Source organism: Ursus arctos, unplaced genomic scaffold (genome assembly GCF_023065955.2).
Source record: "Ursus arctos isolate Adak ecotype North America unplaced genomic scaffold, UrsArc2.0 scaffold_21, whole genome shotgun sequence".
Lineage (NCBI taxonomy): Eukaryota > Metazoa > Chordata > Mammalia > Carnivora > Ursidae > Ursus > Ursus arctos.
This window is the reverse complement of record NW_026622886.1, coordinates 592,849-617,021: the sequence shown is the minus strand read 5'-3', so window position 1 is coordinate 617,021 and position 24,173 is coordinate 592,849. Positions and strand designations below refer to the sequence as shown.

The 24,173-nt window shown below is 56.7% G+C and overlaps 1 protein-coding gene across 1 annotated transcript in view; it reads right to left on the bottom strand.

Annotated features, from left to right (window-relative positions):
- Window positions 1-4,501, bottom strand: part of TCF20 (transcription factor 20) — a 109,436-nt gene extending 104,935 nt beyond the window's left edge. Inside the window, exon 1 of the mRNA XM_057316282.1 lies at window positions 4,481-4,501. Within this exon, the coding sequence (XP_057172265.1) occupies window positions 4,481-4,486 (6 nt within the window). The 5' untranslated portion in view covers window positions 4,487-4,501. The remainder of the gene's footprint in view (window positions 1-4,480) is intronic.
- Window positions 4,502-24,173: the final 19,672 nt, after the last annotated feature.

Below are 24,173 nucleotides of genomic sequence, written 5' to 3'. Positions count from 1 at the left end.
GGGATAATAAGGTATCATGGGAGCCTAAAGAGATCTGCATAGAGAATTCAGTACAACACCAGGCACATATCAACAACAGCTACAGTGCTACCATATAGCCACAACAGGACACATGAGCAGACTGAGGCTCAGAGAGGGCAGTACTGCCCAAGATCCCAGAGTGGCCCGAGCTCAACTGGAGAACTTCTCCTTGATCACATTAGAGTTCCTCTATTGTTCTCTTGTCTCATCTACAAGAATCTTGTTTTCCTACCACTTTAAGGAAAGGACAGATCTGTGGGTTTTGTTTTTTTTTTCTCTCTCTCTCCTAACCTCGTCTACTGAAAAAATACTCATTGAACTGAATCAGTGGTTTCAATTCCAGAAGCAAAATTAATCCTTTCCCTCCTCCTCCGGCGCAGAGATGGCTTTTGGAAACCCTGTGTCACTCCCTTTATTACAAACTCCTCGGCCCTCCTCCAGGCGCCTGGGCCACTCCGGGATTACAAATGGAGCCTTCTGCCTCTAGGTCACTGATTCCGCTACCATCTGTCAGCACGGATTGATTGAGGAGACTGGCCTGCTCGGCAGATCAGTGACTTGTGCGAAGTGAGCCGGGGTGTCAGTGCCTTCAGCGGCGGGCGGATGGCCTTTCTCTCCCTCTCTGGCTCTCAGGAGCACGTGTACAGTCCTCACCTTTATCCTTCACCGGGTCCCAGCTCTCCTTCCTCTCTGGAGGTGCCTCCTGCTAACTCTAACACACCAAGAGGGAGGCCCGGGATGCCTGCTCGCCGTCCTCCAGGAGACAGCTTACAAAAGCCTCTGGTTAACAGAGTGAGGAACCCCCCATGGCAGCATCCTGCAGGGCCTGTCTCAGGCCAGGCACAAACAGCAGGGGTGGCCACATCCTTTGTGGACATGCCTTCCTTCCACACAGAGCACTGAGCTGTGTGCTAGGCCATAAGTCCCAGTGGAGGGAGCAGAGGGGCTCAGAATAAGTCCTTCTGGGGCAAGGGCAGGGCAGGCTCTAAGGCTAAGGGAATAGGGAAGGCTCGAAACAGAGGGCCAGGACATATCAACACACATGAGCATGTGTGCAGCCACCTGCTGTTCTCAGGAAGGCTGTGCCCAGCTCACGGATAGGGGAAGGGGAGATAAGGTTGCAGGGGGGGGGGGGGGGGATGCTACAGGGCCTTGACATGAATTTGTTTCACAGGGTCTCACGGTGACCTCAGCTTAGGAGGTCAACCCTGCCCTCCACCGCAGCCCCCAGGATCAAAGTTGTGGCTCCCTCCTCAGCTCCCACTGGGCACATGGGGCTGTTTGGGGCTGTATCCATCTCTCCCACGGTCCTGTGAGTATCTGCAGGGCAGAGACATCCTATGCAGGGCAGGGCACCATTAGGAATTGCGATACAGCCCAGGGGGATCCAAACTTACTGGGAACAGGCACTGTGGGTTTGCGACAACCTGATGAGGTTGGGTGGTACCATTATCACCCCCGCTGTTGCAGAGAGGCACAGAGAATTTTACTTGTCCCAAGTCACACAGCTTGGAAGAGGCCACGCTGGGATTTGAACCCAGGTCTTTAGAGGTTGCACTCTTAACCACCAAGCTTCCCAGTGCTCAGTAAACACTGGAAGGATGGATGGATGCAGAGAATTGGTGGGTCCCAAAGACAGCAGGCAGATCAGGAAAGATAGGACAGGGTCTGCAGGGTCAGCCCCAGCCTTTCCCCACAAGTGATGTGTTCGAGCCCTAGAGACTGGAGAGCTCGTGGGTGATGGGCCCTGAGACCCCGCACCCAGGAGCCCGTGGCCTGCCCAAGTGGCCACTGTTGAAGAAGGCGAGCAGAGAGAAAACACCGGAGGAGACACAGCTGGGCAGCTGGAGGCCCCCTACGGCTTGGCCACAGGGGAGATCACCCCTCAGCCCACTTGGCACTCCTGTCCCTAGTGGCTCAACTCAACCCCTGGCATGATGGCCTAGCACAGGTTACTCAACTAGGGGCCCAGCCTGGTCTCCCCCATGTATGTCCTTCAGCAAATCATCCAATGGCTCTGAGGCTCAATGTCTTCATCTGGGTGGGAGGAGGGGCTGAGTGGTCTGCCTGCCTCCAGGGAGTCGGGTCCCTTACCTGGGCAACCCCAGTCATTCCTCCAAACACCTTGTGAGGCAGGGATTGTCATCTTCATTGTACAGAGCAAGAAATGGACACACAGAGATGCTAAGAGATTTGCCTGAGGTCACACAGCTAGTAAACAGCAGAGCTGGAATTTGAACTCAGTTTTCTGACTCCAGGGCCCCCACTGAGTCCCTTCCAGCACTACAAAGAGTTCGAGATGAAATGGTCTGGCAACAGCAGTAGAACACAAGCATGTTCTAAGCACTTCACCTGCATTAACTCGCCTTATCCTTACAACAGCCCTGCGCTGTGGACGCTATTACCTTGTTTTACAGATGAGGAAGCTGAGGCATGTAGCAGCTAGGAAGGGACAGAGTTGGAATTGACAAGGGCAGGTCCGGCCCCAGAGCCCCTGCGTCGCCTTATCTCCTGGTAACAATAGGGAGGTTCTGTTCCGTTGGGATTATTTCTGCTTGAAAGCGCGAGACTTTTAGCCCCATCACTGCTGGGCTCCCCAGGAAGGCAGTGCCGCATGCCGAGGCGTGCTGGGAAAGGACTTTGTTCTATCCTGTTTTGTTGACATGCTCTTCATTTTAAGCCCGAAACCCAAGCTTGCTGCAGAGTTGAAACGGTGGAGAAAAATGCAGCCAAGATACCACCATTACTTCCTGAGCCTCCGGCGTTCCCTGTGCTCGGGGCTCTATGTGTGTCCTCGCATTTAACCTTCACCACCCCGAAGAGCCCCCACTTCACAGCCGAGGAAACCGAAGCCCAGAGCTGCTGACAAGACGCCCAAAGGCACACAGCCGCTAGGCGGTAGGTCGGGGACTTGAGAATCCTGGCTCCTCTGACCATGTGAGCTGTGCCCCCATGGGAGTAAGGAGGTGCGTCTTGTTCGCTGGGCTTGGACAGAAGTGCTTCTGCTCATCTTCTGACACAGGCTGGTCCCTCCAAGTCATAACCCCGTGGCCACTGGGAAGGCACCAGGACAGAGGTGTGGGGATGCTGGCTAGATGCCACCTTCTGGGTTGGGGAAGCTGAGAAACGTGGATATCGATGCACCACCCCCATCCCACCCTGACTCCATCTCTCCCTCCAGTGATTTGGGAATGGCTGCCCGGCCACCAAGTTGATTGTCTTCTGGAAGCCGGTGCGTCACGTGAGGTGCCTTGTCTCTGCCCTGTATCTCCCTGCTGGCTCGCGAGGATAACTGACAAGGCACATGTGTGATTCCGGGGGGAAAAAGAAAGCAGAGTTGATGGATTCTCCAGCTGCCACCCAGTCGGTCCTTCTGGCTGTAGCCTCTGTTCCCGGCCCACCCCACCCCTCTAGCAGACTTCGTGACCCACAGCCAGCTTTGACCCTCCTGCCCCCAGCTCAGAAGTCTTCAAAGGGTTGCAAGTGGCTTCAGAATTCAAGTCGCTTCCCATTCACCTGGAATGCAAAGCCCCTGTCTGGCCCCAGCTCACTCCTCCAACTTCTCTCACACGAGTCTGCCTCTTTGCCAAACCAAGCGAGTTGTGTTCCTGCCATGTGCTTGGCTTCTCCCTGAAGGAGGAAGCCCCGCCCTCTTCCCTAGAGACTGAAATTAAAACCTCTTTCAAGACTCATTCAAGTGCCACCACCTCCACGAAGCCTTACCTGAGTACTCGTCATAAATTCATTCCACAAACTTCACTGAGCCCTTACCATATGCAGGCACCGAGTCCAAGGGCCCTTGCTGTCATGGGGCCATTAGGGAAAATGAGTCAACACATAAACAATTACTTGGTAAAGTTGTGGTACACACTAGTAAGAAAGCATGCCAGGTGCACAGAGGGTGTATAATGGGACTCTGGGTACTGGGGATCCAGGACATTCGAGTTGAGGCCTGAAAGATAGGAAGGGGCCATGTGATGAGGTTGGACGTGAGCTCCAGGCGGCGGGCACAGCATGGGCAAAAGTCTTGACGCAGGAGGGAGCAAGTCGTTTTTCAGGAAGGGAAAAGAGGCCAATATAATTTAAGTGAAATGAGAAAGCTGGAGAGGCAGCTGCAATCAGACAGTGCAGGCCACAGAAGGGATGGGGATTTTATCCCAAGGCAAAAAGGGGGAGCCACTGAAAGATTCTGAACAGAGCAAACGGTCAATATTCATTTGTAAATGACCCGGCCAGCTGCCCTGTGCCTGACCATCTTCTGAAAAACCCAGACTTCGCATCCAGCCACCCCCAAACCTCAGGACATCTGGTCAGTAGGGTGTGGAGTTTTCAAATCCTTCCTCCTGCACTGGGCTTTCGAGGGTAGGGCTGACTTCTGGTTCTCCCACATCATCCCAGCACTTATACCCGCACCAAAAACATTTGTGGAACAAACTAACAGACAGGACAGGTCACTTACCAGCATTTCCCCTGGAAGGGGCCAGGCTGCCTGAGGGGCCTTCCACGTTCTCTGGAAATCACAAAATTCAAGGGTTTTAGTGAGGCCACTACTCAGGGAGCCCTTGAGGGCAGAGCCAGCATCCCACCGATGTCAGCCAGCATCCAGCATGACACGGCACAGGCAGCTGCCTGTGACCATCTCGTGAATGACCAGAAAGAGAACCAAAAGATCTCGACAGCCGTAAGGTGTTTTGAGCCCACAAACTACGTTTCACACGAGCAGTCTCACACAGGGTCCACCCTCTCAGGTGCGAATGGTTACTGCCCCCTTTTACAGATGAGGAAACGGAGGCCCAGGAAAGGAGCGGTCCCTGGCAAATCGTGCCAAAGCCAACACTAGAACCTGACAACGATCAGGCTACTTATGGCCCCATGGGGTTAAGAAAGCTCTCCAGAAATTTCTTTTAAAAATGTTTTAAAATGACATATTTCATCAGGATGTCTGTCACGCCAGCAGTGGGAGCCAACACACCAAATCTCGCAGGCTGTTCCCAGTACACGTCAGATCCACACGCTCAGCCCCAGGCCCTGAGGCTGGCAGCTTCGCCCAGAGCACGGGAGGAGCCTGAGTGATGAATCCTTGGCTCCCTGGGCTTGGTGCTGGCACACAGCAGGTGCTCAGTAAACTGACTGTTTGAGGGGAGTCTGAACTGATCTGAGGGGATAACTATAGAGAACATTCCTACAGCTCTCATGCGGGCGCTGTGCTGACTTACCTACGTGAAGTCAGGTCACCCTCACACAAGCCTATGAGGCGAGTCTGACCATCATCCCCATTTACAAGTATAGAAACTGAGGCTCCACGCAATAAATCATTAGCCTGCGATCACACAGCCAGTGAGGGACAGAGCCAGGATTTGAAGCCACACAGAGCCCTCAAGTAACCCCATGCCCTGACTGCGCCAGGGTGAGCAGCAAAGTCCCAGGCAGAGGGAACAGCTACCATGCATTCCTCAAGGGCTGGGACCCTGCGGGGCGCCCCTCCCCCGCACATGTCATGACCATCGTTCCCATCCCGCTAGATCCTGTGTGGGCCAGCAGTGACAAGCTGGCCGGTAATCACCTTGTCACAGGCTTCACGTCTCCCTAGCCTCTCCCCCCTCGTGGTCTCTAGGCTCCCTTTACCTGTCCTGTCTCGTATGGACTCCCGGCATTATAATCCGCCCCGGCTCCTTTTTGGTAGGAGGTGTGATGTGAAAAAGAAAGGGGAAGCAGAAGACAGTGCAACTTTGGGCAAGCTCCCTAAGCTCCTGGAGCCTCAGCGTTTTCATCTGCAGAACGGGGACATAACTGCCTGCCACGGGGGGCTGTCCACGCAGGTGTTTCATCAGTGACCTGGCACCTAAGTTCTGTTCCAGAACTTAGGGGCCTGGTTCCAACGCTCTGGCCTCAGGTACCCCATGAGTGGAATCACTCATCCGGTGAGCAAGCCAGGCTCAGGGAAGTAAGGTGCCCTCAAGCACCCGGCACCCAGCACCCAGCACCCAGCAAAGGATACAGTGGAACAAGGGGTGAGCGGTCTGTCGGACTCCAGGAGAGGGTGTAAATGAAGCCCTTGGGTCTCCCCTGGCAACTCAGCCGCACACAGCCAGGTGTGCCCAGATGTGGTTCCCTAGCCCTGTGTGCTCACACGCCCGGGGCGCTCTCCTAACACAGCGCACGGCGCGTGGTGTCGGGGCCACTACTCCGCCGGATGCTCTCGGCCCCCTACCCCGGGCTGGGTGAGGTGGTGGGTGGGGACAGGAGGAGCAGTCGGAAGGCTAGGCACTATGGCTGACTGCAGAATAGGACGGAAGTTAGCACCCTTGCTGGAAAACTCAATGGGCAGATGATGTGCCGAAGTCACAAACTGCGTGGAAGCCATCCCAGAAAGTCGGAGAGACGAGAGAATCAAAGCCCCTTACGGTGGGTGGGGCCCTGAGAGGTGAGTGAGCCCAAGTCCCCATTGTCTAGATGGGGAAACAGGCCCAGGGTGGGGCCATGACTTGCTCAGGGGCCCACAGCGTGTTGGCGGCTCTGCCACATGTGAGGAGGTCCAGCCCCCGGCGGCTCATTTGCCATGCTGGGTGGGCCCTTTGCTGGCCTTCATGCCTCACGCCCCCGCCGTCCGATCCTCTCTGGTCTCACCCACACTACCAAGGGTGCCAGTTTAGCCTCACTCGGAAACCACCAAATCTCAAGCTCTTCCCTGCAGGCGTTTGGCTCTGGGATGCCCGACTCCCCATCCCCACACTCCCCTCACATGTTAGGCGGAGTCGGAGAGACTGTATTCAGTTCGCGACTACATGGTTATATAATTAGAACAGAGCCCACCTAACTCACAGTAAGTGCTCATAAATGTTCGCTATTATCACCAGGCGTGATTATCACCATTTTACAGCTAGGGAAACTAAGGCTTGGAGGGATCGAGTGGCCCACAGATATGAGGTGCTAGAGTCTTCACTCTCCTGGGCTTTTTCTTTAAGCTTACAGTTATTGAGTGCCCCTGAGAGCCCGGCTCTGGGCCGACTGCTTTGTGGGAATTATCGTACACAATCCTCACCATAGCCCCATGATTTAGGAACTATGATCACCCCAAGAAACTGAGGCTCAGAGAGGGCAGGCGACTTGCCTGAAGCCACAGAGCTGGTAAACGGCAGAGCCACGGGTGCTCTAAGGCAGCCTGGCCCCCATCTGTATTGCCATCTCACTTGGGGCAGATTGAAGGGAGTAACCACCCCGGCCTCTCACAGGAGCTTCTGGTCACCTTGGGGTCCCAGGCCGGACAATCTGCTCCAGGAACTCTCACCCAAGTCAGAGACCAGGCGTCCATTCTATTTCCCCGGCCATGTTAGCTCTGACTCAGAAGTGGGGCCTGGGCCAATCCTGGACCCCAGGAGTCCTGAAACTTCAAATGAAAAGAAGACCCAGGCTGGTCCTTAAATTCAAAGATGGGGCTGTTTGGGAAGCCCACCACCGTAAGACCAGGAGGAGCTAAAACAAACAAGCCTGCTTCTCAGAAGCCTACAGAACCGTCCGACGTTCTACGACATGAACACCTCCAGGAAGGCAATGATCAAGACGCTTGTGTAAAACCTGCCCATTCGGTCATCAAGTCCGGTTTCTCCCTTTTTCCAGAACTGGCTCCCACTGCCAAGGGCCCCCCTCCCCTTAGCCCTCCCTGAGCTCCGGCCACGTGAGGTGACCACCCTTTTACACCTCGAAGCTCTCTGCCCTTGCTCCTCTCCCCTGCCATAGTCTGGGCAAAGTCTTCCTCATTCTTCAAGGCCTCCAAATGCCATCTCCTCCTTGAAGCCCCTCTCAATTGTCCTGTAAGAATTCACAAGAGTACCCCAGGGAGAATATTTTTCACTGGGCCTCTGGGTTGCTGGGACAGCCAAGCTCCCTCAGAACGACGGCTGCCGCTAATTGAACACCTGCTGTGTGCAGGCGCTGCACCTGCGGTCTCTTAATCCCCATAATGAGTAGCGGGCAGAGGTTACTACCCCCCGGGCACTGCTTTTTAAAACTGCAGCTCTGAGAAGCCAAGTGACTTGCCCAAGGTCACACAGACAGAAAGTGGCCAAGGAAGACGGCCTCTCAAAACTGTCTCACTCCAGAACTCCTGGGATTCATCAGATTGAGGGCATCCAGAGAGAGAGGGCCTGATCTGCGGCTCCCATCTCTGCATGCCAAGAGGGTGCCAGCGCCAAGTGGGCAGGCTCTATGAACCTGGGCTGGGGGAAGCGAGCTGACTGGCCAGCTGGCCCTCTCTGTGGCTACCCGCCTGGGGCTCTCCACACCTCGGGCCAGGGGGGCCTCCAGTCGGGGCCTGGAATGGACCCAGCATCTTGGCCTTGGGGAGAGCCTAGCCTCTCTTCCTTCCTTTTCCATCTGGCAAAGGAAGCTCCATGGGAAGGCCAGGCGGGCAGCTGCTCCTCGCAGACTCTCTGCAGTGCTTCCTGGCTCCCCTACGGAGGTTGGCTTGTGGGTCCAGGACCTGCAGGAAATGCCAGGGCAGATAAACGAGCCCACCACCAGTTTCAGAAGGGACATTATTTAGCCACAGGAGGCTCTGCAGCTCGGGGCAGACCTCCCCCTCACAGGCATAGCTTGATTTGCCCTCACCTGTCAGGCTCCATGGCGAAAAATTCTCTTTGGGTGTGTTTGCCCAAAGGAAATGAGCCTATCACCCCGCCTTGGGTGTTTGACAGGATGACTGTTCATGGTGGCACACTTTCCTGGGGAATCTGTGGGTCTGGATCTGCTCCCCTGGCCTCCAGGCATATTCTTCTGTGCTCAGCTCTGGGCAGGTGCTGGGAACACTGGGAGGATGGCCTAAAAGTCTCTGCACCCAAGGGCCTCACAGTGACCACAGTGTGGTCAGCGCTGTGAGGGGGGTGGAAGGGGAGGGCAGAAGGGGGGTGTCCTGGAGGAGGTAAACTGACTCCAGAAAGACTTGATCGGGCAAAAGAGGAGGCAGGGAGGAACCAGTTCCCAGGGAAAGAGGACTAGTACAAGGGCCACAGCCCGAGGCCTGGCGTGTGACAGGCTGGACCCAGCCAGCCACAGCCTTCCCCCAAGCCTCCATCTGAGAGGGGCTCCTGCTTCCACTTCTCAGTTCTGAACTCTCCATCCCTGCTGGGGCCTGAGCTGTGGCCTGGCCCTGGGAAGACCCAATCCTGTGCGTTCTCTGGAGATCTGCTCCAAAGACTGACCACCTGTGTGCATGCCACTGTGCCTGCCGGCACCCTCTTGCAGCCCAGAACCTTGGGCTGTGGTCACTTTCCGGGCCAGGTCAGGCTCAAGCTCCCTGCCCTCCCAGGCCCATCAGAGGAGTCACGGTTCTGGGACACTTTGGCCACAGAACCCCTGGCCAGCCTAGCCATGTGTCTCTGAAGCCCCATCTGGGCCTCGGTCCCAGGCTCTCGGTCTCCAGGCACCCTTGGGAAGCAGATGTGGGCAGAATTAGCCTTCTGAGACCTCAGGCTGCCCCAGCTACGAGAGTGATGGAACTGTGACCCTGGCTGGGGACAGAGACCTGGCAGGGAGGTAGCCAAGATGAGGCAACGGCTGGGGGTCAGAAGAGCAGCCTGAGCGTCCCACAGAGTGAGGAGAGGGCTGCCATGCCAGGGAGGAGGGAGGACCAGCTCCTCCCCGCCATGCTGGCCTGTCTGTCTCCAGCACTTCACTGTAAAAATAAATGGAAGAAGCACACGCCAGACAGAAAAAAGGGAAGGGAAAAAAAAAAACCACCCCCAACCGCCCCACATGGGCTCCCTTGGCGGGTTTGGGCCAAGGCCTTGGCCTGGGTTACTTGCTGCTGCTTTTCCCGGGAAGCTGCTGGTGCCAAATTTGCATTTACCACAAACAGAGACAACACAATGTCATAATCCTTCTCCTGTCATTCTCCCCTCTCTTCCTCCTCCCACCTCAGACACACACACGCTAACACAAAATGACGGCTCCCTCGACAGCCTGAATGAGCAAAGCCCTCGATCTGCCTCTTAATTGTTGGCGTTTCTCTCTGGCCCGCGCTCCAAGCTCCGTGCCCATCGCCCAACTTACAGCAGACCACCCACTGCCCCCTCCTTTGTCCCGAATCGCCGCTGACAAATGGCCTGCTGGAGGTAGAAGAATATGCCTGGATATAATGGGGGGGTGGGGGGGGGAGAGAAGCCAGCCCCTGCGCCCCGCTGCCTCTGCACCCTCGCTGCTGGGGTCCTGGCCGCAGAAGCTGGCTGGACTCGAGGGGACAAGGGGCAGGGATGGTGACTCGGCCCCTGGGACTCTGACCCGGGGCCCTGCCCTTCACGCCCCTGCTGCTGCCCGGGGCCACCGCGCTCCCCGAGCAGCCCCCTCCCGCCCCTCCTCTCCCGGCCACCCTCCCGGGCACTGCTCTGAACATCCCCCGCGCTCCCCTCCCTCCGTCGCTCTTTATGGCAGTTTCAAAGCTGCAGCCGCCACTCGAGCAGCTGCGGCCTTTGATGGGGACAAGGCAGCGAAGGCAACCGGGGAGGCCCCTGCCCGCCCTGCCCTGGCCCGGCCCGGCCCTGCCCGCCCCCGCCCGCCCCCCGGGAGCCTCGGGCCTGGCCGCGCAGCGCGGCGGAGCGCCCAGCGGGCACGCCTCGCGCACCAGAGCAAACTTTCACGACCGGAGGGAGAGCACGGCGCACGCCCCTTACCTTTGCAGCAGCATCCTTCCCGGCACTTGCCCCAGACCCTCCGACAGACCGGCCGGGAGGAAAGCAACTCCCAAGCCCCAAGCCCAGGCTGGGGAGGAGGGGAGAGGGAGAAAGGAGAAGGAAAAGGAAAGGGGGGCAGTTTCTCGTCTTTCAGCCTCCTCGCGGCTCCTCCTGCCCAAGCCGGCAAGTGAAGTCACAGGGCTGGGGCGGTGACATCAGCTGAGCCTCTGACATCACGGCCCCTGCCGGATCTCACCTCTGCAGGGTGGAGATGGAAGAGCAGCAGGGAGGAGGGGATGGATGGAGGAGGGAGGGGAGCACCGATCCTTCCTTCACCCTCAACTGCGGAGAGCGTGTGCCAGCGTGGGGGGGGGAGGGGAGGGGGGGCGGCTCCTCTCTGAAGAATATGTTTTATCTCTATAGATAGGGGCGATTATGTGTCTATTTATAATTGGCCCCAGAGTGAATGGCTTAAAAGGGGAGACCGCCCACCACAGGCGCGAATCACAGCTCTCTGTTCTTAGAGCCACAGGGTAAAGGCCAGTGTGACCACTCAAAGGTCAGGGACTCACACCCAACACCTCGGGCAGTGAACATGAAGACCTGGCGAAGCTCAGAGAGGCGAGGGCCTCCCTGAGGCTGCACAGCAGGAAAATGAGCTGATATTTGAGGGGCAGAGGCACAAGGAGGTGGGAAAGGGCTGGTCAGGGCCAGGAAAGGAGCCCAGAGCCTGAAGGGCCAGCCAGACAGCTTTAGGGCTTTTTGAAGCCTTCACCGGCTGCAGGAATGAGGCGTTGGGTCTGATCACTCAGCCCAGGCCATCTCACCTTTGTGGATGCCCCAATCACCCCAAGTCCCATCCAGGTCCGCCCCTCCAGGTATGGCACGCTAGTTCCAACGGGGTTAAGCAGCAGGCACTCCTACTCCTCTTTCATTCCGTCACAATGCCTGCTAAGTAGGTACCAAAACCCTACCCAGGTCTAGATGAAGAAACCGAGGCCCAAGATGCGGTGAGCCAAAACAAGGACCCAGGTGTCCAGTGCCTGGACTCCAGACCTTGGCCAGACCCTTGGTCTTGCAGTGCCCTTGGCCTGAGCCCCCTACTCTATAGCTGCTTGGGCCAAACTCAGCCTGGCAGGGTCTCCCTGGTCTTTGCCCACCTGCTTTGAGAAAACCACGCTGCTCCAGCCTCTGCCCTCAGATGAGAGCCCACTCCGCTGTGCTCCCTTCAGCCTGAGACCGTAGCCCAGCCCAGGACCCCTCTAGGCCCCAGTGTGCCAAACCCTGACAGCACCCTCTTCCTAGTTCCACAGGGGACCTGGGCTGCTGCCACTGACCGCCCCAAATTCAGCACACACTGTCTGAGCTTCCGGGCCTGACATTTGGTGAGAGCCCACTAAGCACCAGGCTCTAGTTTCTCATTTCATCCTTTCCACAGGCAGGATGTCAGGGTTACAGGCCAGGACATAGGGCTGCTCGCACTGTCTGGAAAGTACTTTCGTTTCTCTAGGGCTTTCCCCAAAGCCCAGAGCTAATGTTCCGCAGTTCTCAGGATTCCTGCCATGCTTTGCACTGGTCCTTCCCCCCAAGACACTCAGGAAGCCCTTGGAGGCAAAGGACTCTCCTCACAAAAGATGAGCGTGCAACTCCAAACACCAGCCAGGAAGCCCAGAACGAACACCTTCCTTCTGTTCTCCAAACAAACCATGCTCTCTCGTGCCTCCAGGCCTTTGCCCATGCTATTCCCTCTGCCTGGAACACCTTTTCAGTCCAGCTCCACCCCTTCCCTGGTAACATGAGGGTCTCAACTGAGACATCACTTCCTCTGAGAAGCACTTCCTGCCTCTCAAGTCCAAGTTAGATGCTGCTTTCCATGTCTTTCCCCCATCACCAGTCCTACTCACAGTGTCCGGGGGGGCCAGCAAGAAGTGGTGGAAAGGGATGGGGGTTCTGAGGCAGACTGCCAGGTTCCCATCCCAGCTGTCTGACTGCTCACTGTGTGACCTTGGACAAGTGCCTTGACCCCTCTCATTCTGTTCCCTCCTCTGTGAAATGGGGAGGGGGGGAGAGTAACAGCAGTCCAGACCTTCACCAGACCCTGGCAGAATGGTTCCTGCTCTTTCATTTGCTTGCCTCCCGAGCTGGGCAGCCAGAGCAGCCAAGGACATGGGTCTGCCTTGTCTTCCGACCCCTGGCACAGTGCCCTCACACAGAAATATGCACTGAGGAACCCAGGCAAGGCTGGCTGAAATAGTAGACTGGAGGATTTTAATTCAGTTCAGCAAGCACCTACATCAGGCCATCTGGTTTTAAATCTTGGCTCCACCACTTCCTTCCTGTGTGATCTTGGGCAAGTTACTCAACTTCTCTGAGCCTTATATGCCCCACCTGTAAAATGGGGATAAGAATAGACTCTACCTTATAAGGCTGTTGTAAGATTACATGAGAGAAGTGAAGTGACATGCTTAGAGCAGTGCAGAATCTCAGCGGGAGCCAGCCTTGGGTTAGCTGCCATCATTATTATTTCACCTGTTCAGGGCCTGCAAGGTACCACAAAGGACAGAGAAAAGTTAGAGATGAGGTGGGACAGTGGGAAGGAAGTGGGCTTTAGAAGAACAGAGACTGCCCTCCAACATAATCTCACTGAGCCTCAGTTTCCCACTCTTGAAGCAGGGTAACACTCCTTCGCTGAGTTTTTGAGTGGGTGACTGCAAACAAGGGGTATGAAAGTGCCTAGCACAGGGTCAGGCGCTTAGGAGAGAAACTATACATGTAGGTTCCCTTTGGTCTCCTCAAACCAGGGACATATACGCATAGTTATTCAATAACTTTCATGAACATCCCGACATGGGTGAGGTGTGATCACAAGCCAGGAGCAAGAGATGCAGAGAAAAAGCTTAGAAGGGAGGGCAGTTGGGAGGAGACAACAGGAAGGGCTTCCTGGAGGAGGAGGTATGTGAGTAGGGTCAGGAAGCCTCCCGGGGAAGGGAAGAGGGAGCAAAGGCATGGACAGAAGAGTTGGGGCACCCAATCCCCCCAGAGTAAAGCACATTTCTGAGGCAGCAAATTGCAAGCATCCTTGGGTGGAGGGCACCCTGTCCCCTCCGTCTGGAAGCAGAGGTTTTTGGTAGCATGATGGCTGAGCTGGAGGGCTCTGTGAGCACCAAACCTTTGTGCCGGGTATGCTGTTGTCAGAGATAAAGGCCAATCACACAGAGACCACAACAACCAAGCTGGGAGGGATGCTGGAATTATGTGGCCCAGCCATTCTACACACATGGAAACTGAGGGCCAGAGAGACAAAGGGATCTGTCCGAGGTCACATGGAAGATCAATGGCCTGCGCTTAGCGTTGTAACCCCTGGGTCAGAATTCTTTTAATGATAACAGTGATAACAACCATTAATGATACTTATGTAGTGCTTACTGAGTGCACCCCTGTCTTGGCTTGTTAGGATTATGAACTAATTTGAGCCCCGCAACTACTCTCTGGTGAGGGACTACCATTACTCCCATTTTAAAGATGAGCAAATTGAGGCCCAGAGAATTGAACAGAGTTGTCCCAAGTTGCACCGCTAATAAAGAACATACCCAGGATTAAAGCTCAGGCTCTCTTAGCCCCCAGAGTCTGGGCTTTTAACCAATATACACTTCTGCTTCTCATCATTACATCCATCCATCCCTCATGCATGCGTGCACCCATCTACCCAATCAAGCGTGCAAGCACTCATTCAAGGAGTACTTATTTGAACTCCTACTGTTCCAGGCGCTGAGGAGTCAGCAGAGAGTGCACGGCCGACCCCCTGGAGCTCCACCCACCTGTCCATGACCCCTGTCGCCTTGTACTGTGCTGAGCTGCTTCAGAACTTACTAAAAACCCTCCTCCTGAAAAGCCCAGCTTCAAATTTAGCTGCTCAGGACCACAGAGCACTCTACTATTGGGAAACCACAAACCAGCCCCCTTTCAAAGGCCATTATGTCGCCTGCTTCGCAAAGGGGGAGTGATGAACGAATGATCCAGTATCAATTTCAGGGCAGAATGGTGAGTTGCATGGAGGTCTGAGGCCTCCCTGGCAAAAAAAAAAAAAAAAAATCCTGCAAATCAGATCTGGAAATGCTCAGTCCATGAAGCTTGAAGCAATCGAGCCAGAAAGTGCAATGGTTGAGTTCTGCCACAGGAAAGCTTTCAAGAAGCCCAGCCCCCCGGGCAGAGAGGAGGCAGCTTAGTCTCATGTGCTGGGCAACCTTTCAGAGAGCCTTCTGGGCTCCCAGAAGACCCAGACCATTCACTGCTCATAGCAGAGCACCTGCTCTGTTCCAGGCCCACTGCACTGTTCTACCCTGAAAGGCCGGCATGACGGTGCCATTCCCCAAAGGAGGAGACTGAGGCTTAGAGAAAGAAAGACTAGCCCAAGGTCAGCATGGACCCGGCTGGTTCCAAAGACTGTGATCCCCTTTCACCAGTGTACTTTACTGCAGCCTCGGGCAGGCTCATTCCTCCTCCAATCCTCCGTTTCCTCCTCCTTGAAGTGAAGAAATCAGGGAACAAGAGCAGGAGCCCCCTTCCAGCCCTGGCATTCCAGTGCTCCCATCTGACGAGGCTGCAAGCCTGGGGCTGAGGACAGGAAGGAGGGCCAGGCAGACGCCTCCCAGCCCGAACCACCACCACCTTCGTCTCCCCTCCACCAGTACCCTAAGTTAGTCTGCAAACAGCCCTAGAACAACAGATCTTAAAATAGGCATTGACCTCAGGGAGATGAGGTCTTTTTTATGCCCATTCCACAGATGGAGCCACATACACAGATCTCGAGGACTGGTGCTTTCTCCCTGCCACTGCACCTCCAACACACATCCACTATTGCCCAAAGAGCAGCGACAAAGCAAGAGGACCGGGTGGCTGCTGAAATCAGGGTATTAGAATTATTAATAATAATACTCCAACTCTGTATAGCACGGTACCACTTCCTGGCTGTGCAAATGCTCACGGCCTGCTTCCTCCTCCATAAAACGGGGTTAATACTAGTTACTGTTCCCCGAGATGGCAGGACAGCGATCGTGCCTCCCAGTTTTACAGATGAGGAAACTGAGGCACGGAGAGGCAGCGGGAAGTGCAGTGAGGCCACAGTGCTAACACGGGTCTGAACAGAGGCGGCTGAGGGGAGAGAAAGGCCTGGGGTGGTCGTCGGGTGGGCTGGGATTCTGAACACACTCTCATCCACTGGCAGTCCGCCGATGGCCACAAATGAGGGGTGATCTGCCCACCCGGGGGGCCGTCAGGGGGCCCGCAGCCTGCCCTGGGCACAGCTGCCGCCCTGGCAGACCCCCAAAGAGCCCCCTGAAGAATCGCTGCACTCGCGAGCTTTTTTCCCATTCCAAACATGCCAGAGCCCCGCGGACCCCGGAGGCTGCTACTTAGCGCCAGATTAATCACACCGAATTCTCCATCCAGATATTGCGTGCAGGCCGAACTCCCACCGCTAATCGCCGTAATATTCTCCTCGGCGTGTGCAGGCGGCTGGGGCGATGTTCCAGGAATATTAATTCTCCACAGCCGGCTCACTCCCGCCGCACGCATGCGCCCCCTGCACCGCCGGCTGCTGCTCGGGGATCGGGGGGCCAGGCCGGGGCGGGGGGGGGGTGCAGCAGGAGGCACAGCGCGGGCCAAAACCCTCCCTGGGGGGCGGGGGCCTGCCTGGTGGGAAGCAGCGGCCCCAAGGCCTGGCTGACCTTTTAACATGAGCCACCGCGGGGCTAGTGGGGCTGGAGGTGCCTGCAGTGAGGGTCCCCCACTCAACCCATCTCTCCTCCCATTCCTGTCCCTGAGCCCCCTGCCGCAGGACCTGTGGGAGGCTCAGGGCCCCCAAGAAGCCATACAGTACGGGCCCTCTGCTGCCTTCTCAACACAACAGAGCTTTGAGGAAATGGGCAGCTAGGGACCAGCTAATCCCAGCCAAAAAAAAAAAAAGAAAGAAAGAAAGAAAAAGAAAAGACACACAAAAAGGAATGAAAATCTTTCATCTGCTCAAAATATAAAAACGTGGGTGTTGGAGGAGACTCAGGTAAAGGGAGGTTGGGCTCTGCTGTGGGCCTGGCTGGGGCATTGAGGGGGCAGGCCTCTGCTGCTGGCATCTCCTGACCCTATTAGCACAAGTAAGGGGCTGGCTTCTACAGTGCGACCATTAGTAAGTGGAGCCCAGGGAGCGCCAGGGCAGGGTGGCTTCTAGTTTCTGGAGGGTCCCTGAGGAGAGAAAGCACACCTCTGTTCCGAGCCCACAGGTTCTGGCTGAAGCACAGGCTGCAGGGCCTGGGAATGAGACACTGGCCTGTCTTCAGGGAGCTCCCAGTAAGCCCACAACTCAATTAGATGCCAGCCTCCCTGAGCACAAGCCCCAGGAGCAAAGCTACTGCTCACTTGGACCCTGAGGCCCCTAGAACAGCGCTGGGAAGAGGCACATCTTCAAGGGCTTTGCGAAGTATCCCCTCTCGCTTTGGCTCAGCACAGCCACAGGAGGCAGCTTTAACATGCCATTTACAAATAAGGAAACTGAGGCACAGAGAAGCGAAGTAAAGGGCCCAGCAGATGAATCCCCAGGCTGTCAGAATTCGAAGCCAGTACCCTCCCCTCTCCCTGCACAGCCTGACTCCATGCCCTGTCCCTCCCCTCTCTGGGGCTCCATCTCTTCTCTGAAACAACCTTTAAGGTCTTTCTTGCTCCCACATCCTGTCCAACAAGCAAAGGCATTTATTAAGCACCTACTGTATGCCAGGCCCAGGGTTCCAGAAATGCATAAGGTTGCTCAAGGAGCTGGTGGGAAGAAAGATAAATAAACCAATGACCACAGTCCAGGCTGAGTCCCCAGGACAAGGGGCCTCCCTCCATGGCGTTGGGAGATAGGGAGGGCTTCTTGAAGAAAGCAGGCATTGAGAAGTGGAGAGGAGTGGGGATCTTTCCACTGGAGTCTGGACTAGAGTGGACAGATGGGGCCAAGGGCACTTTTTGTGAGTGGTACAGTGCAGGCGGCTTCCATCAGAAGGGTGTGACTGACAGTGGGATGGTGTTCTGGGCGGAACGGGGCTGAGTGTGGATCCAGGTAGGCTGCGCTGTCTGGGCTGGCCCAAGCCAGGCAAAGGCAGGGCCCTCAGGCCAGGGGCACTGAAGGGGGGGGCTCTTGAACCCAGGTCTCCTGACTCCTGGTACAGTGCTCTGGGAGGCAGAAACTGTAAGAACACCCCCAAAAAGAGGGTCCAGCCTAACAAAGGGAGCACAAGGGGGCTGCAGGAGGGGCTGGGGCTCAACCCAATTACTTTCTGGCCCAGAGAGATTAACAGAATCAAGGCGTAAATCACAGAAGTGAGGGGTGTAGTTTGAGCCTCTGGCATCCCAACAGCAGCCAACGCCTATCCAGCCTGAGGGACACGGGTCATCCCCCAGGCCCCACGGACCTGAGGTGTGTGACCCGGCAGCTGCCAGGCACCTCTCACACACTACCCCTCACGTAAGTCTCATAGCACTAGAAAACCAAGGTGTCCCTCACCCATTTCTCAGATAAGGGGACTGAGACTTGGAGATAAAGCACAGGCAGAAACCACTGCGTGGGCTACTCCCTCCCCACGATCTCCCGGGGCAGGGGGGCATTACAAATAAGTCCCGTCCATAGGCAACAGGAGGCAGCATTTCAAGGCTCCTGGGTCTGGGCCTGGGTGTTCAGTGTCCTGCCCCCCAAGCTCCACCCCTTGCTCCTGATGACAGCATGTATGGGGGCCAAGATGTAGTAAAAAGGAGCTCTTCTTGGCTTCTGCTTGCTCTTACAAGTCCTCAAGCACCAGTTTCATGCCTTAAACTCCCTTTACAGGTGAGAAATCCCAAGCAGAGCTAGGACTCAGCCAGGAGCCAGCAGATTGTCTGAGAGGCTGGGGGAGAAGCCAGGGCCCAATCCCTCCCTCGGGAGGTAATGTCCCAGCACGTCAGCTGACTGAGGTGGGCCTTGAGACCCCAGTGGAGTGTACACCAAGTCAGCCTGGGAAAGTCCCAGAAGGCTTCCTGGAAGAGAGGGTTAGAAGGCCTGCATGAGCTGTAAAGCACCGCTCACATGAGACACAGGGCCCCATGACTTTGAGGCAGACAGGGTCCAGGCACAACTCTCTGCCACCCCCTCCCCCAACCAGCCCCATTCCAGGCAGTCCTATACCTGTGGCCAGTCCCAGTGCAGGCCTGGTCCCAGGAAATTCCTCCTAAGTGACTGGTCTGACCATGGTGGGATGGTGGGACAGAGGTGCTTGGTGTCCCCTGAGGCTCTAGACCCCGCCCGTCCCCTCCCATTGAGCACCACCTGCCCAGGAGCGGCAGGGCCTGGGTCTCAGCAGCTAAGACTTGTAGGTGGGGCTGACGGACCAGGGAGTCAGGCTCCTGGGCTTTTCCTAGACTCACCTCTGGAGCAAGGTAAGGGGGCAGGGCACGAAGCATGAATGAACCAAGTGCCTGCTTCCTCAGGAAGCCTCCTGGTCAGGTTCAAGTCCCTGGAGGAGGCTAACAAGTGTCCTTCCTGGGCACCTCCCCCTGAGAGATTCAGTAGTTTCCACTGCTGGCTCCCAGCAACTCAAGCAGGGTCAAGACCCAGGGCTGGGCCCTGCCTCCCTCCTCCTTGCTGAGACTCTGAGCGAACCACCTCTTCGCTCCAAGCCTCAGTTTGCTCAACTGAGACATAGACTGGCCACACCCATCTTGCAAGGTTATTGCAAAGATTCCAAGTGACAAGTTGTCTCAAGGTGAATGCCAAACAGAAAAAGTCAATGCTGGACCCTTCCCTAGGGCTAGGCATTTGGGGGAGGGGAGGGGGGAGAGCTAGGTATTTAAAAAGCCCCAGGGATATAAAAGCAGGTCTTTCCAGAACCAGGGAATTCACATTCACCTCCTTTATTGCTCATGACACAGCCTGGAGAGGGAAGGACTATATTCTAAATTTACAGGTGAGTATCTGAGGGCAGGTAGATGAGGGGTCTTGCCCAAGGTCACAGAGCTCCAAGTCCCCGGTGTGCCTTGCCTGACTCTGTAAGTCGGTGCTTTCAGGCTATGGGAAGAGGTGGGCAGGGAGGAGGCATGGGCACCTTGAATCAGCCCACTAGCCAAACCCAGCCCCAGGGCTTAGCCTGGCCCCAAACCCCAGCTCAGGAAAAAGAAAGCCCCTCATCCCCTACCTCCTTGAGCCTGCAGCCATCTTGGGCTCTGGCAAGAGCTTGTTTTGAAAGCCAGGAGCCCATCAGCCCTAGGACGGAAGCCAGGAAGGGGCTGGGAAGCGGGAACATCCCCACAGGGTGAGCCTCCTGGTGGGGAATCACCCCCCACCAGCGTCCCGCCAGCCTCCTGCAGTGCAGCGTATCAGCAGAGCACACATCCTGTGCACACGCACCGGCAGGCACCTGCCAATCTCAGCCCACGGCCCCCGCCCCAGCCCCCCGCTCCCGGAGGACAGATAATTCTCTCGCTCTCCCAGCCTGACAAAATAACTAATGCTAACTCAATAAAGTCCCCCTTGAAGGTTTTTAATTACCAGACTGTGCCAAAGACTAAAGACTCTAGGAGCAGGAGGGAGGCCAGGGGAGGCGGATGGAGGTCGGCAAGGCTGAGGTAGGGCAGTGGGCGGGCATCCCTCCCAACTCAGGAAGAGGGCACGGCCAGGCCGTTGCTGTCCAGGGTGCTGGGCCTGGCGGTCACAGGGATTTAGGATTCATATTTGCAACAGCGGCCACTGATGGAGGCCAGGCTAGGTTCCCAGCAGGAACCTGACGGAGATTCTCTCAGGCAAACTGCACGGCCAAGAGCAAGGCAGAAACCGACACCCTACTGTACAGATGAGGACAATGAGGCCCAGAGGGGGGCAGTGGCTTGCTGTGGTCACACAGCCAAGCCTGGATTGTCCAGTTATACTTGGCGTCAGGTGGAGTGCCTGGCTGCCTGCGGCAGGAAATACAGAGTGCGGTTGAATAGAGGGTCTGAAGGCACAGGGATGGCCCTTAGGAAAGGGTCTAACGGTGTGTGGTGGCTTCTGTGCAGTGAGATGTGCTGGGCTGGGGAGGCAGACAGCACGGCCAGGAGCTGGCTGAATGGAGGCTGCCCAGGGAGACCTGAGAGCCTAAAGGCAGGAGCAGCCAAGCTGGGTCCTGTCTGGAATACCACCAGTCATGGGGCAAGGGCACTCAGAGACCCCCTGATGAACCCCCACTGCCATTAAGGGAAATGATGAGGGGAGGGGTAGGCACTGCAGGAGAAAGGTGACACCACCTAGTGACCTGGCCAAGCAGCCTAACCCTGGCCCAAACACTTCTTCCCTGACCGAAGGAAAAGTCAGTAACATGCTGTCTCTGCCCCGGAACAACCCCCAAGCTTCTCCTCGCCCTCTGTGAGCTGGCCCTGCCCTCGTTGGCCCCAGCCACTCCACACTACCATCCAGGGGCCTGCCTTCCGCTCCTTCCAGCTTGCCCAGCCTCTTCCTGCCTCAGGACCTTTGCCCTGGCTGTCCGCTCTCCCAGGGAAGCTCTTGCACAGCTGGATCGTGTCGTTCAGGTTGCAGCGCAAATGGCACCTCCTCAGGGAAGCTTTCCCTGAACCGCCTGTTTACCGCCATATGGCCTTCTCCATCAGAGGCCAAGCGCCCACCGGCAGAAATGCCATGCAACCTCAGTCCCAACACATGCCTCTATCCCCTCTTCCGGGCAGCCTCCCCGTGCCCTAGGCAGGGTGAGCGGCTCCCCAAATGGTACAGGTTGCCCTCAACACTCAGACCCTAGGCATCCCTGCGGTGTGGACTCTGAAGCCAGCCTGCTGGGGTTCAAATCCTGCCTCAGCCACTTACTAGCTGTTTGAGCCTCTGTGAACCTCAGTTTCTTCATCTGTAAAATGGGGGTAAACCCCCTATTTGTGGGGGACTTAGGACAGTGCCTGGTGAGTGCTTGGGGCTGCCCAGCCTCATCATCAGCAGATCCTCACCCAGCACAAGCCCCGGACTTGCGGACACTCAGGGAGCACACCGTGCTGGCTCAATTGCTGACCCTGCACAACTGGCCCGGGAGGTGGACCTGGCTCCATTTTCTAGGTGAGGCAACAGGGGCTGCAGGAAGCTGCGCCCTCTGTGGTCCTGCTGCCCCGGCTGTGCTCTTTTCGCTGCTGCTTCCGTGAATCTGCTCTTCCCAGCTCAGCAGAGGCGCCAACTTGGGGGGGCGGTGCTGAGAGCCAGCACAGCTGTGCCTGGCTCCCGAGGGCCGTGTGGGGCGGCTGGAGGCCCCAACACCCAGCCCTGCCTGGAGCCTCCTGGCTGGGATCACAGCCCCGCGGTGTTCGAGCTGCTGCCCACCAGCCGGCCCCCTGGCATCGGGCCCGGGATGCCAGCCAGCCGGGAGAGGAGGCAGCTTGGCTGTCAGCCAGCTCACGGTGCCCGAGCTGTCAGCCGGGAGGCAGGCCAGGCAGGCCAGAGACCCCCGCCCCCGAATGGGGCCCTGGCCAGGCCACTGGGACAGGGCCGAGCCGCTCACTGCCACGGCTATAAGGGGGCACTACGGGTGCCAACCCCAAGCAGGGCTCAGGGACATAATCTCACTGGGTGGGGACCCAGGAGGCCTTGTCCCCATTTATTCAGCTCAGCTTTCGCTATAGTGGAAGCAGCACGTGGAGCAGGGGAATTTTCAAGTCAAATAATAATAAAAACAGCAACAACCACAGCTGACATTTAGCAAGCACGTACTCTGTGCCAGGTGTTTTATGCGCTGCTGCACTAACTCCTCCCAAAGGGAGATGCTGTTTTTAGCCCCCCTCTACAGACTGGCGACTGAGCTCAGAGAGGTGCAGGAAGTCACTCAGAGCCACACAGCGTGCTGAGGGAGGACTCAGATTTTGTGCTCAGGCTCTAGACCCTATATCCTGACCTCTCCGCTCCACTGGCTCAGGCCGGCCTAAGTGCTCACACTGGATGCCCCAGCTGGGTGGCCTTGGGCCAGGAAGTCACCCATCTGCAAAATGGGCACTGTCAGAGAGGATCACACTGCAGAGTTGACCAGGGGCTAGCCAGAAAAGCAGGCCTGAGCAGAGGACACATTCCCTAAATATGGCTAGTTGTTGGTCACATTCACTGAGCTTCAGGAATGATAAGAACAAACAGGTCCTTCTCATCAGAGCCTCTGCCAGCCCACCCCAACCCCCCAAGCGTCCTGGGCACCCTCCATGGGCACGGCTGGGCTAGCGGGGGTGGCACTGGGGAGGGGCAGTTCCTAGGGCTAACTGAAAGCCCACGATGCAGGGCCTTGAGCCTCAGACCCAGGAACTGCCCCTTCACACCACCTCTCCCCACTCCTAGACAAGGTAAACTCAAGAAAAACTGGCCAGAGAATCATGGGCCTAGGCCCATGTGTGCAGACCCGTCTCGAGTGTGGCTGTCTCTTGCCCCTCGGTCCATGGAAAGGCTTGGGTTCTGCATCCCCCTGCCAGCTGGGGCCCACTGGGCAGGGCCCACTATTTTTGGTTCAAGGTCTCATAGATAAGACCGGAGTCGGGGTGCCTGGGTGGCACGGTCGGTGAAGTGTCTGACTCTTGGTTTTGGCTCAGGTCATGATCTCAGGGTCATGAGATCAAGCCCCGTGTCAGGCTCTGAACTCAGTGGGGTAATCTGCTTAAGATTCTCTCTCCCTCTCCCACTCCCTCTCCCACTTGTGCACTCTCTCGCTCTCAAATAAACAAACAAATCTTAAAAAAAAAAAAAAGAAAGAAAGACAGACAGACAGACAAGACTGGGGTCATTAGTGAGCATGTGCAAAGGCAACCAGTCAGCCCCACTGCCCACATCTGTCCAAAGTACTATTTATTTTTACCACCTCTCTTCTCATTCAACTCAAAACAAGCCCAATGGGAGACAGGGTATTGCCACCGTCCCTGTTTCCCATATGCCCAGACAGCGGGGGACCCTACCCAAAGTACAGATCACCCCCCTCAGGGAGTTCTGGAAGCAGCCGGCCCCACACCTTGCATTCCATCCCTGTGGCCAGCAGAGGAGGCCCCCACTGGTGTGTCCTCAGCCTCAGTGCTTGTGGATGGGTGCACTGGGCAGTGAGTTACACGGGGTAGGGATCGCAGACACCAAGACCTCCCAGACCCATGGCCTGCCCTCTGTGGGTAGGGAGGAAAATGGGGGCTCGCCAGATGAACAAATCTGACACAAGCCCTGGAGATTCACCTAAAGAAAGCTTGAGAGGGACAGGAGGGGGTGGTGGGCAGACGGAAAGGGCCCCCAGGGCCACTATCTATGGGTCCCAGGGAATATTTATGGGGCAGGCAGCAAGCAGCAGGTGACGGAGGGTCCCCCTGAGGGTGGGGGCCAAGGGGCCCTGCTCCACTTGCCTCGCACACACTAGCCACCCACTGGCACTACTCACTCCTACATTCCTCACCTTATCCTCCCTCCCCCACTCCCTCCCGCCAGTGGGCCTCCACTGCCCCAGGCCTCAG